We start from the raw sequence: 17,973 nt of genomic DNA, 5'->3' as shown, positions 1-17,973 counted from the left end.
GGTCCATCCTACTGTGGCTGTACACACTGGATCAAATACAACCTTTTCCACACTTGGATCTCAGGGTAGCACGGGTGAGCAATCACAGGCTTCTCAGGGAGGTAGTGAGAGAGACAAGGCTCAGAACTCAACAGTCCATTATCAGGCACAGTAATATATTCTCCACCCAGTGCCTATCTTTTAGTTGAAAGAAAGTACTTTAATTTCACAACACAACTAAATACTACAGAGTTTAATAGTAAAGGAAATTATAGGATTTGTATCTAAATTAGGATCGTTGGCAAGGTGCCACTTCTGGTATTGTCTCTTCACGCTACAGAAGATATCTTATGGCTACAGCCCCTCCTATACGGTGGGCATAGGCTTTAATAAGGCACAGGTGCAGATTACTTCAAATACCCCACAAACGAAATGCCTAACGCAGTTCAATGTAATTTTATGCCTTGCGTTTACTTTGCAAAAAGATTTAAGTCTATGCATCCAACACGTCAAGTCTCTTGTTCCAGTTGCAGACTAAGCCCCACTTTTACCTGCTGGCTGGGGTTCCAGTTGGACGTGCAAGGTTCCAGTTGAAACTGCACTGTGGGTACAGTTCAAGTACCTGACTCTCAGCGGTGGCTTCACTTCGGTGGGGCTGCAACAGCAACCTTACATTAATACATGGACCACTGTCTGAAGTCTGGGAGGCCTGCCTGTGCAGTGATACTAGTCTTTAACAGAGGCACCCTTCGGGGCCAGGTGCAAACTTGTGCGCTGGTAATTAAGTTGTGTACTCTGGGCCAGTTCCTCAGGGATGATGTGTCTTCATGATGCAGCCTCTAGACCAGAGGTCTTCAAACTTTTGGAGGTTGAGCACCCCCAGCTGAATTTTTTTAAATGTCGGACCCCCCACCACCTGACAGAAATTTCTGGAATCTGGTACACTACAAAATCGACCGCAACCGGCATATCCTGGGCCATATCCAGCAAATAATGTTCAAAACAATGAGTGTTTCCTCCTTCTCATGACTACCCTCACTACCACTCACCAACAATGCATCTCATCTCTCTATAGCACCTTTCTGGCAAACATATACATTTTTTTATAGTGCTACTCATAGTTTCATCATACTCAGGTGCATATGTACAAGCCCCTATGGACACCACACCGTCACCTTTTACGACGTTGTGGTGGCGATAGGGGCATTGCCGTATTTACAAGGCAGAGTTAAGCCATTTAACTTGGCTTAACGCTGCCTTATAAATAAGCCCCCCTTTCATGCTATGCTTAGCGTGAAAGGGTGGGCAGTGGGTGTTGCAGTGGGCGTTCCACTGCAACAGGCACTGATTTTGATGTTGCGCCCTATTTACAAGAGCAGCGTAAAAGTGAGGCAGTGTTAGAATTAAGAACAGGGAAAACCTGGTCTTAAGCTGGCGAAACTAGGAAAAAATGCATTATTTCTCCTCATTTTTGCTTCATCCATGTGTGCTGCCTTGTGCAGCACACATGGAAAAAGCTAAATGCCTTGTATTTGTAATCTTAAAAAAAAAATCATTTTGTGATTTCTGTGTGTGCTGCATTAAGCAGCACACATGGAAGTGAGACAAAGTGAGACAAATGGCATTTAAAGATTGTTTATGTACAGGAAGGCCCCCCTCCTTATGTATAGGAAGGTCCCCCTCCTGTACATAAACAATCTTTTCCCTGCACCCACACACCCTTGCACTATGGTGAAATGTTATCTGCGTTGGCCCTACACTGCTAAGTGTAGCGCCAGCGCAGGGGAAATGCAAGGCTGCACCATATTGTTGTAAATATGGTGCAGCCTTCCATTTCTGAAGTGGTGGAGAGAGGCCTTAACCCATGACTGCTAACGCCTCACTCCGCAACTTCCTTGAACATATGCCCCTCAGTTCTTTGATCTGCATGGTACACCTTCTTTGTAGCAGGCAGGTTAACCCTCTGTGCTGTGAGGGTGGCAGGAGTGCTCATGTGAGTGCACAGTGAGGTATGTGACAGTGTGAGAGTAGGGTAAGTGGAGTGAATGCAGGGTGAGTGAGGTGACCGTATGAATTTGGGTGTGCATGTTAGTGCAGAGTGGGACTAATGAATGCATGGTTAGTGATGGGCGTGTTTAAGTGAGATTGCAGATTGAGCAGTGAGGGGGACAGGTGAGTGAAGTGTCACATGAGTTCAGGGTGGGTAGTGTGCTTGTGTGGCTGCAGGTTGAGGTACAGGGAAAACCACACAAGTGCATTGTGAGGGCAGAGAAGTCACTGAGTGCAGGGTCTGAGTGCATGGGGGTCAGTATGAGGGGATTGTGATCGCTGTGAGAGCAGGGTGAGCATGAATGTGAAGGGTGAGAATTTGGAGCAAGTTGTCTGAATGCAGGGTGTATTCCCAGACACTTGCAGTAACTCAGCATGCTATTGACGGCAGCGCAGGGTTTCAGATGTGTTAAACTATTGCTATTGCAATTATGGCATTAACCAGGGATCGAGGGTGGAGGAAATAAATACTTGGCTGATCTTGCAACAAACTTCCAGTTTTATGATTAGGGTTGCCAGCTCATTATTTTAATGTCCCAGGTGGTACAAAAATAAGCAGTCACCTAAAGCTCTATTTTCAGCACTTATTTGTGCATACTCTGAACAGCAAATATAAATAGAAAGCACTTTAAATTGTGTTCTACGGCTGCCTGAATGATATGACTGATAATAAAAGGGAATAAAGACAGAAAAGTCACATCATGAATTAATACATACTTCTTTATAACTCATATTTAGTGTCAAGAGAAGCAATTTGCAGGCTGTTTAAGCACCTGACTGGGATTTGTCTTTTGGCAACTTAAAACCGTTTTAGCCCTGTGATCATTGCACTCCTGCCAGTGTAATTTAAAAAGCAACATTGTCGCCTTTCTGGGAAGAGCTGTCCCTCCCTGGACGGGGTAAATTCCGAGAGCTGAAATCCCTTCAGCTGCAGTGGGAGCCAGGAAGCCTTCTCTGCTAAAACTTAAAGCAAGTAACAGACCTTCATTTCATCTGCAGTGTGAGGCAAGGAGTCTCCTCAGCTCTGAAATCCTTGCTTTCAGTTTTAGCAAAGGGGGCTCCTTGCCTCCCACTGCAGCTAAAGCATTTCAGCTGTATGAATTAACCAGGATAGCCCCCCCACCAACCCCGTGTGTGGCAGCCTGGCTGAGACAGCTTCCCAGTGCACACAGCCGCCTGAGTACTTCACAGGTCTTTAAAAGATCTTTTTCTTGTTAATTAGGCTTTAATGGTTTTCACCCCTTCTTAGGGCCCCTGCAGCTCCACCCTGATGTTCCTTTGAAGAATCAGAGGACAAAGGTGAGATTTTCGGGAGGAGAGTGCGCCCCCCCCTGAGACGCTGTCGCGCCCCCTCCCCCCCTGGGGGGCGCACCCCACAGATTGAAGAACTCTGCTCTAGACCAATCAGGGTTTTTCTGCTTTCGCAGCAATGGGGCACCTCTCCCTGAATCCAGAAGTGGCAGCACCAGTCTAAGTTTATTACTTAGGTCTAAGTTTACTACTTTTTAGTATTCACAAAGGTAAGTTACTACTGCCAAATTTGTGACATTCTGATCCGGGTTGGCTGGATTACTTTCTATCATTTTTTTGACCTGATGAAGACCCCAGTTGTTCTTTGTGAGGGGGTCTAGACGTTGACATTGCATGGGTCTACCCTTATCTTTAATTGAAGGACTTTCAAACTCAAATGCCCATATCATTGGGTTTGTTATTAATGTACATGTATCCTATGGGTATAGACCTTGTATATATATATTGTAAATATTTATTCTGTACAACTTATTGTTGTATTGTATCGCTCACTGTATTGTACTTGCACTGTGCCATCACCCGGAGCACCGACTTTTGTTCCAAATTAGATTGATTAGTCTATTTTCTTATGTGGATTGGGTGAAATACAAAGAATCTATCATCATTTATGTTGATACCGGTCTCTTTTTTGTCATTTTGACATGATTTTTGTATGTGATTTGGATTGTCCCATCTCTTGATTCATTATATTTCATTCTTCTGGTAGAACACTTTTTATATATGAATTACATTGTTCTGCATTACTGATTTATCCTAATAAAAAAACCAAGGACAGTTTTTATGTTGGCCCGAGCAAAATTTAATTTACAGGAATTTAATGTACCACTTCTTATGTGAAATAACCAAATTTATGCCATTATACCACATTACATACTTAAGCCAACTTTGGTGACTAAAGTATTTTGAAGGTGTGAAGAAATGACACAAATAATAGAAAAATATTGGCTGTTTGCAGCAATTGCGTTTTTGTGCTATTTTGTAGCGGGAAATGCATCCTCGCTTCAAAAAGTGATGTGAGGGTGCATTTTACACAAAAAGACCGCTAGATGAGGGATTTGCATTTTAATTTCACATAATTTACCTGAAATTTTGAAAAATTATGCAAAATCAAATTGGGCAGATTTCACACACCTCTAGTTTTAGGCATGTGTGTAGGTGAGCCAGGTATTTGAGGTGAGTGTAGGATAGGACTTTTGAAATACTCCCTCTGCTAAGCTGAAGCACAAACAGTATGTGCTATAGTTTTTTTTTCTGGAAGTAAGGCAGACACAGTTGGGAGCAGATTGTAAAGATATTCTTACAACATGATTGTCCATTGATAATTCCAGCGGCAGCCCGCTCATGTAAACGTGGTGGGGCGGGCCAGGGCACAGCAGGAGGAAAGCCGACAGACGACGGAATAGGTATTATTTATTTATTTAATTATACCGATTCCGTAGTCTGTTGGCCCCCCACCCCGCCTCACCATGCTTACCTGAGCCGGCGCCGCTGAATAACACTAGTTGTGTGATTGGCCAGATGTCAAGCTGGTGTGGATGGGGAAGCTGGGCTTGTTGGATAATGTGTGTCTAGGATTAAGTGTCTAACCTCACGCTCTCCTGTCCTGCCACCTGCAATGTGTCAAGACTCGTGATAAATCTACTCTATGTTATAAAAGGTTATTTATTAAGTATGGGCGAATTTTGCAGATCTGCGGTCTGCGACTTCACGCGTAATCGCAAAAAAATCCATGAGTTTGTGGATTTTCCCGCGAACTGTGTAAAGTGCCAGAAGAGTGGTCTCCAGTGACCATGTGTGTGTTACTTGCATCGCGCTGAAGGGCGCAGGGGTCCCTTGAGTGAGCTGGCCATCAAAAAAAAAAAGAATCCGCGAGCGAATTTGCAAATTTTCGGCAATTTCACGAGATTTGCGGATTGCGAAATTGCCGAAAATCTGCAACTTTCGCAAGCCGAACGGATTTTGGGCCCATGCTTATTATTTATCCTGCTGACAGCAGTACTTACCAGGACATCATTTCCGCGCACCAGGAACTGCACGTTGAAAGGTCCAGAGATAGCAAAGGCATTGGCAATCTTCTTGGTGGCAATTTTAACCTACAAAGTAATAGCGAAAGTTGTGAGCAAAGTTTCAGTATTCTGAAAATCAAATTTTGCTCCCCAATCTATGTCTACGACTGGTCAAAACTACTTCTGAAGCAAAATAACAATAAAACACAGCTTCCCCCAAAATACAGTTCAATTACCTATCCAAAAAAATGTTGACACATTTGTACCACTATTACCCTACTTTACTATAGCACATTGACCTTTGACTTTCTACAATGATCATCCACTCTCTTTGCCTCTCCTGGCTTAGTGCTCCTTAGATGTTAGCACTGACCTTTTCAAGAGCGCCCTGGCTGATGGTCTGGGTGGGTATCATCAGTGTGGCATCTCCAGAGTGCACCCCAGCATCCTCCACGTGTTCAGAGATTGCATGAGAAATGACCTGGGAAAGAAAATGTTTCAGGTTAAATGACTAAATTAATCGCCAGAGATACTGCGGGGTCCCTCATCCGACTGCATTAGTCTCACACGACTAAAGGAGGCAAAAGACCCCCTAGGATGGATTTGGACTTTCGGGGCGTTACCAAGGCCAGAAAAGGCCCTGAGCATGACCTGCAATAGGATTGAACCTCAGGGTGATCCTTGCCGTATTACAGCCAAAGAAGATGCCAAGCGATGCCCTGCGTTGGATTTACCTCTGTTTATGTTTCCTCACAAACTGTGACCCAAAGGCACAAAGACGACTGTGGGATTAGTTTGATCGGATGAGTATCTCCTGAAGCCAAGGTGGGACCCGAGCATCACTAATTGGTCCTGATTATGAGCTAGGCGCAGTAAAGTTACCATATGGAATCTGCTCTGCCCAATCAGGTGTGGCTGGTGTGCCTGCACCTGGCTTTACTGGGAAGTCCCGGTTTTACTGGGTGGTAATTACATCTGGTAAAATGACATGAAGCTTTGGCTGCAACAGCACCCAAGTATCATCCACTGATTTTTTTCTGGCTGTGGAAGCATGAATCCCCTTGCTGGACCTTATCTTCCTTTTCTACCCCCTACTCCCCCATTCCCCTCCTTCCATCACCACCCTCACAGGGCCCCCTACATTCATCACCTGCTCAGTGTAGGGGCAAAATGTCCGTTAAACCGCTAACAGGAAGCTGAGAAGAACCTTATTTTTGGGGCACCAAACTTGTATTTCTCCTTTTTTCATTCTAGGACACTCTCTTGATGGAAATGAATGTCTTTTTAAGTCTTCTGTCCTTCCTCAACGAAGGCCCATATTCTCTAAGGTGCTCTTTGACCAACCTCAGCTGCGCCTGCTCTTTGAATGACACAAGCAGAAAGGAGACAGGGCAACTCAACCTTGCCACCTTACTTACCCTTCCTTCCTTGGCAACAGCATCCATCTCCACCTCTCTGGCACCTTCAACAAACTTGGTGATGACCACCGGGTGTTCCTGTATCAGGAGAAGAGAGCAGTCTGTTACTCACACTGCAGACAATGTCCAGGCTTCCATCACAGGACTGGCTGAGTAGGGTTCCTGGGGTTGACCTGGGGAGCACAATCTGTCAGGAAGGGGAGAGAGCGTGGTTTTGTGCCGGGGATGTGTTCTGCTCCTTCACTTAGTCCCAGTCATGCCTTTCAATGTCTAGTTAATTAGGAAGCCTGAAGAGACCTGCTAGCAATTAACCACCCTGCTGCACGAATGTTGAATCCACCACCACTGTGCTGCGACATCAGCAGCACATGGTCCTTCCACAGAGCCATCGACCCATCAAAGCACAGCGTGTCCATTTTCAGTCCAGCAGCACATGAGCCCAACAATGCACAGCACTGCACAGAGGTCTAAAGTGAACTATGGGACGAGCAGCGCATCACACTTCCACTGAATTATGAGACCTGTGGGGCAGAGCACCATAGTCCAGCTAAGTGACCAGCTACTCTCACCACTATTAACCAAGCTATGGGTCAGTAGTGCGCAATGCCACTGATGTAGACCTTTGGGGTCAGCTCTACCATCAACCTACGACAAGGAGCTGCGGAACCGGCCACAGTCCACGCCAACATAGAGCTATCAGATCACCAGCAACAAGATATGAGGCCCACAGCACACAGCAATACTATCAAGCTATAAGTGTAAAGTCCTACCATCATTCTGTAAGATCAGACCAGGAGTGCACATCACTAATATCGAGCTAGCAGACCAGCAGCACACAGCAGCACACAGCAGCACACAGCACCACAATGTAAAAAGCATCCATAATATGGTGCAAAGGGCGTCTCGCAGCCCAGAGTCTGAGTGGCACTACACTGGTTGCACCACAGATAGCCACGTCCCTCGCTGTGGCACCGGTGAGACCCAGCTCTACCCTCGCACCACTGCTTGTTAGTGGAGATCAGCTTAGCTTATGTTGAACAATTTCTTGGATCCCTCAGAGCAGCTGTAGTCATCATTCTTTCAATCTCTGAGGCCTCTCTTTAATCCAAACCTTCCAAACCCAGATATTAAACTCTCCACAGTGACGAGCACAAGTTCCACAAACTGTTTGAGGAGGGAAACATAATCACTTTCCTTGCCTGCGTTTTTAAGCTGTGTAGATCGATGGTCCCTGCTTAGAAGATGAATAAATGTGAAGCATGCGTTTGACACAAAAAGGAGGTAGTAAAAAAAATGAGGAAAAGTAGTCCACAACCCCCACATGGGTATATTATCTCACATTCAAGAATGCAGTCGAGAAAAAGGAAACATCTGAAAATGACTACTTCCCCAGAGCCCCCACGGTCTCTGCTCCAGATATTTCAGCTGAAAATCTAGGTACAGGTGATGCCATGCAAATTCTCCCTAGAACACATGCATGCTTGGCATGGGAAATGGGAAAAAAATATTGATTCTTGATGCCTATCCCTAATACAGAAGCCCAAGGGCGCAGGTATATTTTAGCTGATGGCAGGAAGTGCTTCTTTTCTGTCGGGCATCACAGTGGATTTCTCTATTCTTCTCAGTCAGCATAACATAAACATCTGTTGATTGTAATGTTCTAAAATCACGCAAGGAAGATGAGCTGAGGCATATGTGTGACCTATGTGAAACTGACATGAGCAAAGCAGTAGGACATTCTCCTAGATTGAAGATCTAGGCTGAGAAAGATCTAAACTGTCTGATAGCAAACGCCCAGAGAGCAACAGGGAGGCTGTGCATGTCCACGTGCAAAAGGCTTGCTCAACATCCTTGCAGTCTAATTGGCAGGTCCTCGGTTTATGTACAAATTTACAATAAAAATCACCTGCTCCAGTGTTTGTCTTATGGGTGTAAGACAAGACTTCCAAAATCTTCCAGTTTGCTTATAAATGGGCTCTGTAACTTCATAAAAACAAGTTGCTCTTTTTCCACTTTATCGATTAAACCTGAGGGGCAGAGGGCTATTTTCTCTCATGTTAGTTAAGATTTCTCTGTGACTTTTTTTATAGGCAATGTACTAAGACACAATAATTGTTTGCTTTGCATTTTAGCCGACTCATAAGGAAGTGACTTTTGAGGAAAAGAACGACGTCAGAGACAGGCGATCCAGGATTTAGGTAAGTGCATTACTGTAAAATATGAAGTCAACACCCCAAAACCTTGTGTCATCACCCACTAGGCCCTTGTTTTTTTCTTGTGTATCTCCTGGACTAATCCCTTTTCCCCATAAATCAAGTGTTTATGTTATTAATGCAGGTAGCATAAAACGCTACTAAATCCCAACAAGTCTTTGAGCTGAAAACCAGTGGGGCTTGCAGCATCCCACATAAGGAAGATCTGTGGTGCCAATAAATTATGTCTTCCGACCCTCTACAATGATCCGTGATCTGCTCCATGCATCTTGATCTGATGACAACTGACAAATGCCCGCTGTTTTGTACTTCTTGTTACCACATCTCTCCCACTTGCTCGGCACTCTGAAATGATCATCAATAGTTTGCAGAGTTTGGCAAAAACTACAAAGATAATAAATAACATTCATGCTGTGTAAAGTCTGCTTGAAGAGGTTGCTGTGCACATTACCGGAGACAGTCTTGTGGCGTCCTCCAGGAAGGTCTTCAGCTCCTCTTCTCCATATACCACATTCATGGCGGACCCACTGGAAGAAAGTCAAGTCATCAATACCCTGGGAGAATAGTAAAATGATGTCCCTGTCTAATTTATTAATAATATAAGGACTATTTCTTGATATGTGTTTGGAGGAAAGGCAATTCTCACCTCCAGGTCTAGCGTACCTGCAACAAGATCCCAGTTTCAAGGTTGAAAATCACTGCAGTTTTTTCGTTTAACAATCACTGTGAGGGTTATCGCTCGCATTCTTGAATCTTAAAGTCATTGTGGCCCGCCTTGAGCCCTAAAGTTCTGTGGTGATGAGTCAACCCTCCAACCTTCAGCCGCAACATTGTCAGTGTTTGAGCTAATGTCAATATACCATTCATATAATTCAATTCCCCTTAACAATGACTATATATATATATATATATATATATATATATATATATATATATATATATATATGTGTGTGTGTGATCAAGGCTCTTCCGAACCGAAAGGCGTCAGACAGAGTAACAGCAAATAAAAATACTGCAGCACGTTTACGTGGTCCGTCTCTGCCCATGGTATGAATGCAGAGGAGTGACGGAGTGTTTGGATACATATAAATAAATAAATAAATATAAATATATATATATATATATATATATATATATATATATATATATATATATACACCACTCACAAACAAAGGGTGTCAAAATAGTGCAACCTACTACCAATTAAATAGGGCCTCACTGTTGCAGGTGAATACTGTCAAGATATCTAGCTAGCAGGTTAGTGTTGACTACTAAGCAATACAGTTTGCTTCTGGAAGTACGAAAGAAGATACTGGGCTATCACCCTTTTTTAATTCTTAAAGAAATTACTTATGAAGGGCGGTGAAACTGGTCGATATTTTGAGCACAATCGTGGCTACGAAATTAATATTTTAACATACTGGTCCTGCAAAAGAAATTATTTCATCCAAAACAGGATTCATAGTGTGTTCTGAGGAACCTGAGAGTCTTACTGTGAACCTGTTTATTTAACCCACAGGAATGCAAGCAGACATGGAGAGAGTTTACTCCGCCACATCTTTTTAAAATTTCATTTGGAAAGAGAATGCCTGAACTTCACTGGAGGCAATATATTGTGACCATGCCCACTGTCTGTCAGTCTCAGGCCGGAAATGATTCAAAAGTTACCTTAGAACGTAGGAAGGCCTCAGGAGGCAGGGGTAGCCCACGGTCTTTGTGAAGGCAAGAGCGTCATCCTATTCAGGGATGGAACGAAAAAGAAGCACATTTATAAACAGATGATTCATTTCTGTCCATGGGCAACAGCAGCCAACTTTAAAAGATGTAAGTGGAAATTAATTGAGTCATGACGTTAATCAACACGTTTTGGAAAATAGCCCTTCTTTTTAGCTTTATAATGGCTCAAACCAGGAAGAGCAATAGCTTACTTCTGGCCAACATTTTGTCGAGCTCCCTCTTATGTTCTGGGTTATCTACAATGGTATCGTTCGAGATTTGCCCCCTGCAGTATTTGGGCAGTAGATGGGACAGTATCTCCTCTTTGAACAAGGTGGATTCTAATGTTCTCTTGGTCTAAGGTGTACAGTTATACAACCCAATATTGTTACAGATGTTCTGTCTCTGGAACAGAGAACAACATGTCTGCACATTTGGAGATTTCCCTAAAGGTTGATGCCCCTGAATGGCCAGCAAAGTTGGTGCAAAGTACTTGACATGTGCAACTCTACCAGCCACTCTGAGATGCAAACCTGTTGGTAAATACGAAAAAGTACCCATTGGACAGTCTGCCACGGATTCGAACATTCCACTTTGCTTGGCTTGAGTTTAATTTTTGATATCACATCACACCCAGAGGTTAAAGGCTACAACTGACATATGTGGACCACTTTGTCCAACATACCAAAGAGTTGACGGCTTTCCAGGGGGCTTGCGCAATGTTGAGCTCATCTAGGACAGCGGAGAAGATGGAGCGATCCTCGGCTCGGTCTATCTGCAGAGGATTTGTCCCCATGATTTTGACTCCATTCTTGTGAAGGGGCACAGCCAAGTTGTTGGGAATCTGTCCTCCAACGGAGATGATGCATCCGGCACATTCCTGGAGAGAACATGGAAGATATTGAAGTCAGGGGAAAGGTACTGAATTCAGAGGTTTTGTTGGTAAGTCTTTTATTAGTACAACATTGTCCTCATGTATATTCAGGCAATGTGGCCTTCTTAGGGGATTTTCTACCCCACCATCAAGAAACAGAGATAGCAGGTGCGTTCAATTAAACAAACTCAAGAAAACTGTTGCCTTGTATGCTCACTCGCCTATGTAGGTTCTAGTAGCAAGCTCCATTGCTCCGCTCTATATTCTTATGCACATGTTTATTGAATCTGGACTGTACTATCGCTCAGTTCCTTACGTAAATGTCTGTAAATGTCTCTTTAAAGTGCCATCACCTGTTTCTTGTTTATATGGATTGTTCTAGATTATGTAGATTGCTCGAGAATGTTCCATCACTCAGTTCGGTATTTCTGAGTGGATTCATTAAGATTCATTCTACCATCTCATTTCTTGTTCTGGGGTATATGCATAAAGCCCATTTCCCGTTCGCAAACTGGCCGATTCTCAGAATCGGCCCGATTACAAGCGGGAAAAAGCCTTTTGGGATGTATCATCCCAAAAGGCCCTCGCAAAATAGGTAATCGCAAAATTCGCGATTCCTTATTTTGCGAAAGCATTTAAGAAATCGCAATTGCGATTCCCTAAATGTGATGTAAAAAGCACCAAAGTTGTGCGATTTAATCGCAAATTACCACCAACTTCAAGTTGGTGGTAATTTGCAATTTCTTTGAAAAATGCACTTTTTTGCATTTTTCAAAGTGTCATGCGGCGCACATACATGCCCTTGTATGTGTGCCACATGTGCACACATGCACATTTCAGGGGTGCAACAGGGTGTCCTTTTGACACCCTGGCACCCTTGAAATTGCATTCGCAAATTGAGAATGTCTTCCCATTCATTCCTATGAGAAATAATGTAAAAAGCACAAACGTTGTGCGATTTCTTCTTAAGAAATTGCAAATTACCTGAGATTTCTTTGAAAAAAAACATTTTTTGCATTTTTCAAAGTGCCTGCGGCGCACATACATGCCCTTAGGGCACATGTGCACACATGCACATGTCAGGGGTGCAACAGGGTGTCCTTTTGACAACCTGGCACCCTTGAAAGTACATTCTCAATTTGCAATTCTCTAATTGAGAATCGCAAATTGAGAATGTCTTCCCAGTCATTCCTATGGGCCTTTATGCCCATAGGAATGAATGGGGAGTTATTCCTTAATTGCGAATCGCAATTTGCGATTTGCAATTAAGGAATATGTTGGATTCGCAAAATTATTTGCACATCCTACATACATAGCGTTTTGTGATTCTCAAATAGCGATTCCCTAAAACTCGCTATTTGAGAATCGCAAATGTATCCTTTGATACATATGCCCCTAATGCCTATGTGAATTGTTCTGTGGGGTCTGTCGTTCCATTCCTTAGTTCTATGACTGTGATGAGTGCTCCAGAATACTCCTTCACTCTGTTCCCGATTGATTCCTCAAGGATACTCCTTCGCTCGGTTCCCTATTGATTGGTCCAGAATACTCCTTCACTCTGTTCCCTATTGATTCTTCAAGGATACTCCTTCGCTCGGTTCCCTATTGATTGATCCAGAATACTACTTCACTCTGGGCCATACGTATCATACTTCCGTTTTGCGAATTCCAAATAGCGAATTTTAAGGAATCGCTATTTGGAATTCGCAAAACGGTATGTATGTACAAAATCGCTATTTAATAGCGATTCCTTACCATTCCTAATTTGCGATTAGCAAATTGCTAATCGCAAATTACCCATTCATTTCTATGGGCCAGGAGGCCCATAGAAATGAATGGGCTATTTACGATTATCAATTTCCTAATCGCAATTTAGGAATTTTTTCAAGGGTGCAGGGGTGTCTCAAGAACACCCTGCTGCACCCCTGAAAAAGACATTTGGGGGCATATGGCGCACATACATGCCCTAAGGGCATGTATGGGCGTCATTTGGCACCTTTTGTTTTTGGGAAAAAAGCTTTTTGAAAAGAATTCGCAAATTACCACCAACTAGAAGTTGGTGGTAATTTGCGACTCCTTAATGGCATTTTTTGAATATTTTTTGTTTGATACATTGCATTTAAGGAATCGCAAAATTTGCGATTCCTTAAGTGCAATCGCAAAATAAGAAATTGCAAATTTTGCTATTCCTTATTTTGCATCAAACATGTTTGATACATACCATTTGTCAAATTAGCATTCGCAAAGGCCGAAATTCGCATGCTAATTAGCTTGATACATATGGCCCTCTGTTCCCTATTGATTGCTCCAGAATACTCCTTCACTCTTTTCCCTATTGATTGCTCCAGAGTACTATTTCACTCTGTTCCCTATTGATTGCTCCAGAGTACTACTTCACTCTGTTCCCTATTGATTGCTCCAGAGTACTATTTCACTCTGTTCCCTATTGATTGCTCCAGAGTACTACTTCACTCTGTTCCCTATTGATTGCTCCAGAATAGTTATTCACTCTTTTTCCTATTGATTGCTCCAGAGTACTACTACACTCTGTTCCCTGTTGATTTCTCCAGAATACTCCTTCACTCTTTTCCCTATCTATGTTTTTACGCCAATTGCTTCAGAACGCTCTCTATGTTTTTAAATAAATAGCTCTAGAATGCTCAATTAACCTGTTCCTTATTGGTATGCGTAGTTGGATTGTTCTAGAATTCTCCATCATTCATTTCTTATTGGAATGTATCGATGGGTGAGTTGTTCTAAACTGTCTTCTTATCTAACTCAGGTTCTAAAGGCTTTGTGGAATGTTGTAGAAAGCTCAATCAATGTCTTGCTTTTTGCTTTTCTGGGTGGATTGTTTTCTGTTATGTGTGGGAAAGGAGGCTTCTTTTTTGGAGGGTTACCTCATTGTGAGCAATGTCCAGGATCCTTTCGAGGGACAGTTCTTCAAAATAGAGCCGGTCGCACTCATCGAAATCCGTGCTGACGGTTTCAGGGTTGCAGTTCACCACCACAGTCTTCTTTCCAAGTTGGCGCAGAGTACGGATGGCGGACACCGCGCACCAGTCAAACTCCACGCTGCTGCCTGCAAGGAGTAAGACACATAGGGCACAGGAAAGAAGAAGGATGACAACAAAAACCATCAGTAAAAAGACACTGATAAAGAGGACCATTGTATAGGAAAACAAGGACATGAACAGAGGTGGTAAAATAGTGTAAGCAGATCAACATAAAGAGAAAACTAGAAACAGTGATAAAAGAGGTAGAAGAAGGGAAGAGAGTGAGAAAACGAAAGGGAAATGAGAAAAAGAAACTGGTGACACGGAAAGGGTCGAGGGAATGTATAGGAAATAAATAATCAAAAATCAAAGAAGAGTATGACGGTCTGACCAATCGCTGAACCCTGGGCTTCTGTCTGGTATGGTTCCCAGTAACAAAAATGCCCTGTGGTACAATGGGACCCTGCACCCACTTTTTCCTCCCCCGGAGTAATTGGCGTTGCAGAACAGACCGCAGACGTTTGTGGGGCCCCTTTTGTTATATGGATCGTGGGGGGCCCAAGGCAAAGAAAAGAATATTGTCCTTGTCAAGGTTGAGCCACAGTACATTCTGGGACAGTGATTGCAAGCTGCGGCATGGCCCCTGAGGGTCATAAACTAGAACCAGAGGCAGACTGGTCTACAGGAAGACTTAAAAGCACTAACCTAGGGACAGAGAGAGGGGCTTTTAATGAGATGGCTACAGAATCTGAGGCCTTAATAACCATAGTATTTGGTACTCTCCAACTTATGTATACACCCCTTAATTCGCCCAGTTGATGCAGCATGCCACATAATGTGGCTGAAGATCTGAAGCCCGAAAAAAAGTCTGACTCATATCTTGACACAAACACAAAACACTCCAGAACAAACTGATGAGTGGAAATGGTAGAGAGTGACAGACAAAGGCTTGTCATCATGCAGGAGCCTGTGGTTTGGGAAAAGGTGAATTTATCAGTGTCAGCTATTCATTTTCATAACATTAGTAAACTTGAGCGAGTAACAAGAACACCTATGGTTTAAGCACTGTGAGACATTTCAGCTGGTAAGAATACTGAGTTTTCAAATATGAGACCTAATGTCCTATATTTATGATCAGTAGCATTATATATTATAAAATGCATAAGGAAATGACGAGACAACACTCTGCACTGACTTTAAACATAGTGGCTAGAGACACAATATCACGAAAGCCTAAAGCAAAAGGTAATCTATACCCTGTATGTTGATGACTGTTTTCGAAAATAAACAAAAGACAATCAATTAATCGATCAAAAGTATTCAATGATATCGAGGGGCTCATTCACAACAATTTTACACAGGGCAGCGCTGCATGTCAAAAAGGACATGAATGCGCCACATCTATGAGATACAGCACATTCCTGTCCTCTTCCACTGCTGGTGCACAAATGGCTGGGTTGCACCAACACAGGCATGCTTGCACCTGGTGCAAGAGTGTCTGCGTTGTTGGCATGATTATTTTCATGCAGGAAGGGACACTTTCCTGCACAAAAGCAATCGTTACGCCAGCATTCGTTACGCCTAACCTGAGGTTGCACACGGTTTCGACGCATTCTCACATCTACGCTGTGTTGTAAATCGGGAAATGTGTCAAATACCATGAGAGTTGTGTGGGAACATCCACTGCAACACCCATGGCAGTCCTCCCTGATACAGTGTAAGGCAACACAGCAACTATGTAGATATGGCTCTACACCGCAGAAACAGAAAAAAAGTGACTTACGGCAGCTCACGGGGCTTGTAAATAAGCCCCGCAGTGTTTAGATAAAGACATTTCCAATTTCGTACAAGTAATAATAAATCAACATATCTTTAAACTACAAAATGCATTTAACATTATTGCAAATCAGTTTATCTACAGCATGAACCTGACTCAATTTGAAAAATATACAGTACCATATACACAGAGCTGCAACTGACCCCTTATCAAGAAATGTTAATACAAATACCAGTGTCGATGAGACCAAAAGACAGTATTTTTGGAGGTAATCTCAAAAACCTCTTCCACAGTGCTGACCATGTGAGGGACGAGTCATTCTGGTACTGGCATTCTTACGCCATGATCCAGGTCCATCCACCCATTTCCCTCAAATGCTACGGAATTTGTCCTGGTACAGTGGCCTAACACTACAGTACATAGAAAGTGCCACATTGAGGCCTCCGCACATTGAGTTTATGCTCTGGAAATGTGCTGTAGGAGTGGAGTCTTCGTACCCCATCCACCCCAAACAATGAATAAAGCTCCAGATGCTTCACTTCAAGAATTGCTTTCGTCACAGTTATGGCCTGGCTAAGAACAGATCTTCGATGTCAATAGTTAGCCAGGTGGAGACTCAACAGGTGGAGGCTCAACTGCTCAACTGCTTACCAGGGAAACAAAGATATACACACTACGTGCAACCTCACAAGCTGGTTAAGACATAACCAAGATATGAAACCATTCTACCTTCTCTGAAAGTATGTAAGGTATGCATGTGACCCGAGGACAAGCTACTGCACACACCCTGGATATCTGCCAACGCCATCAGCGAAAGCACCAGCCCTAAACACAAGTCAATGCTCCCAACACAGGGAAAAGTCAACGCTCCAAACCTGAGTACCAATCAATACTCCTGAGCTAAGTAAGTATGTGTGTGTTATTTGTACAGTGCAAACCTAGTCAAAAAGTGGCACAGAACGGTAGCAGTGTTCACTGCATTCAATCTGTCGACAAGTCAATTCACCTGAATGAAAATTTGGCAATGCTCACAACGCAAAACCAGTCAACACACCCAACCTAATGGCAAGTCAATGCAACATGAGAAATAGTCAGCACTCTTGATTTGAGGGCTAATCAACCCACCAAACTCAAGGACCATTCCTTTTACCCAACCCAACTACTGGTCAATATAACAGACCACTAACCCATGAGAATGCATCTGACTTGAGGACCAGACAATACACATCACAAAATGGTCCAACCATTTTGTCATGATTAACTTCATTGTACAAATACATTTTCAGTCTACTGCAATTTTCTCAGTGTTCTGTTTACTTCAGTTGCCAATATGAATTTAATTGCAGAAGTCTGATTAGGCGAGGACCTTTCTTAAAGAAAAATCTCAAAGTATCTTACCAATATGGTAGGGTCCACAACCGAGCACCATCATGCCGTGGTCATCAAATTTTATATCATGTTCCTGAGAAAAAAAGGAAAAGTAACTTATGATTCACTGTTATGTTATGTTATGTTATTTTATTTTATATAGCGCACAGCTGCCACAGCCAAGTGGCGTCCCGGCGCTTTGGAGATTGTGTAACACAACACAGTAGTGATGACCCAGAAAATAGGAACTAAACTGTAGAAAATAG

At 43.1% G+C, this 17,973-nt stretch overlaps 1 protein-coding gene across 1 annotated transcript in view; it reads right to left on the bottom strand.

Moving 5' to 3' along the window:
* Positions 1 to 17,973, bottom strand: part of CPS1 (carbamoyl-phosphate synthase 1) — a 161,772-nt gene that overhangs the window by 40,426 nt on the left and 103,373 nt on the right. Inside the window, exons 24-31 of the mRNA XM_078680583.1 lie at positions 17,738 to 17,801; positions 14,467 to 14,648; positions 11,378 to 11,572; positions 10,645 to 10,712; positions 9,428 to 9,503; positions 6,764 to 6,841; positions 5,719 to 5,826; positions 5,343 to 5,432 (exon numbers count right to left, since the gene is read on the bottom strand). Of these exons, the coding sequence (XP_078536709.1) occupies positions 5,343 to 5,432; positions 5,719 to 5,826; positions 6,764 to 6,841; positions 9,428 to 9,503; positions 10,645 to 10,712; positions 11,378 to 11,572; positions 14,467 to 14,648; positions 17,738 to 17,801 (861 nt within the window). The remainder of the gene's footprint in view (positions 1 to 5,342; positions 5,433 to 5,718; positions 5,827 to 6,763; positions 6,842 to 9,427; positions 9,504 to 10,644; positions 10,713 to 11,377; positions 11,573 to 14,466; positions 14,649 to 17,737; positions 17,802 to 17,973) is intronic.

Source organism: Lissotriton helveticus, chromosome 3_1 (genome assembly GCF_964261635.1).
Source record: "Lissotriton helveticus chromosome 3_1, aLisHel1.1, whole genome shotgun sequence".
NCBI lineage: Eukaryota > Metazoa > Chordata > Amphibia > Caudata > Salamandridae > Lissotriton > Lissotriton helveticus.
The sequence above is the reverse complement of the archived record's forward strand: the minus strand, read 5'-3'. Positions and strand labels throughout refer to the sequence as shown.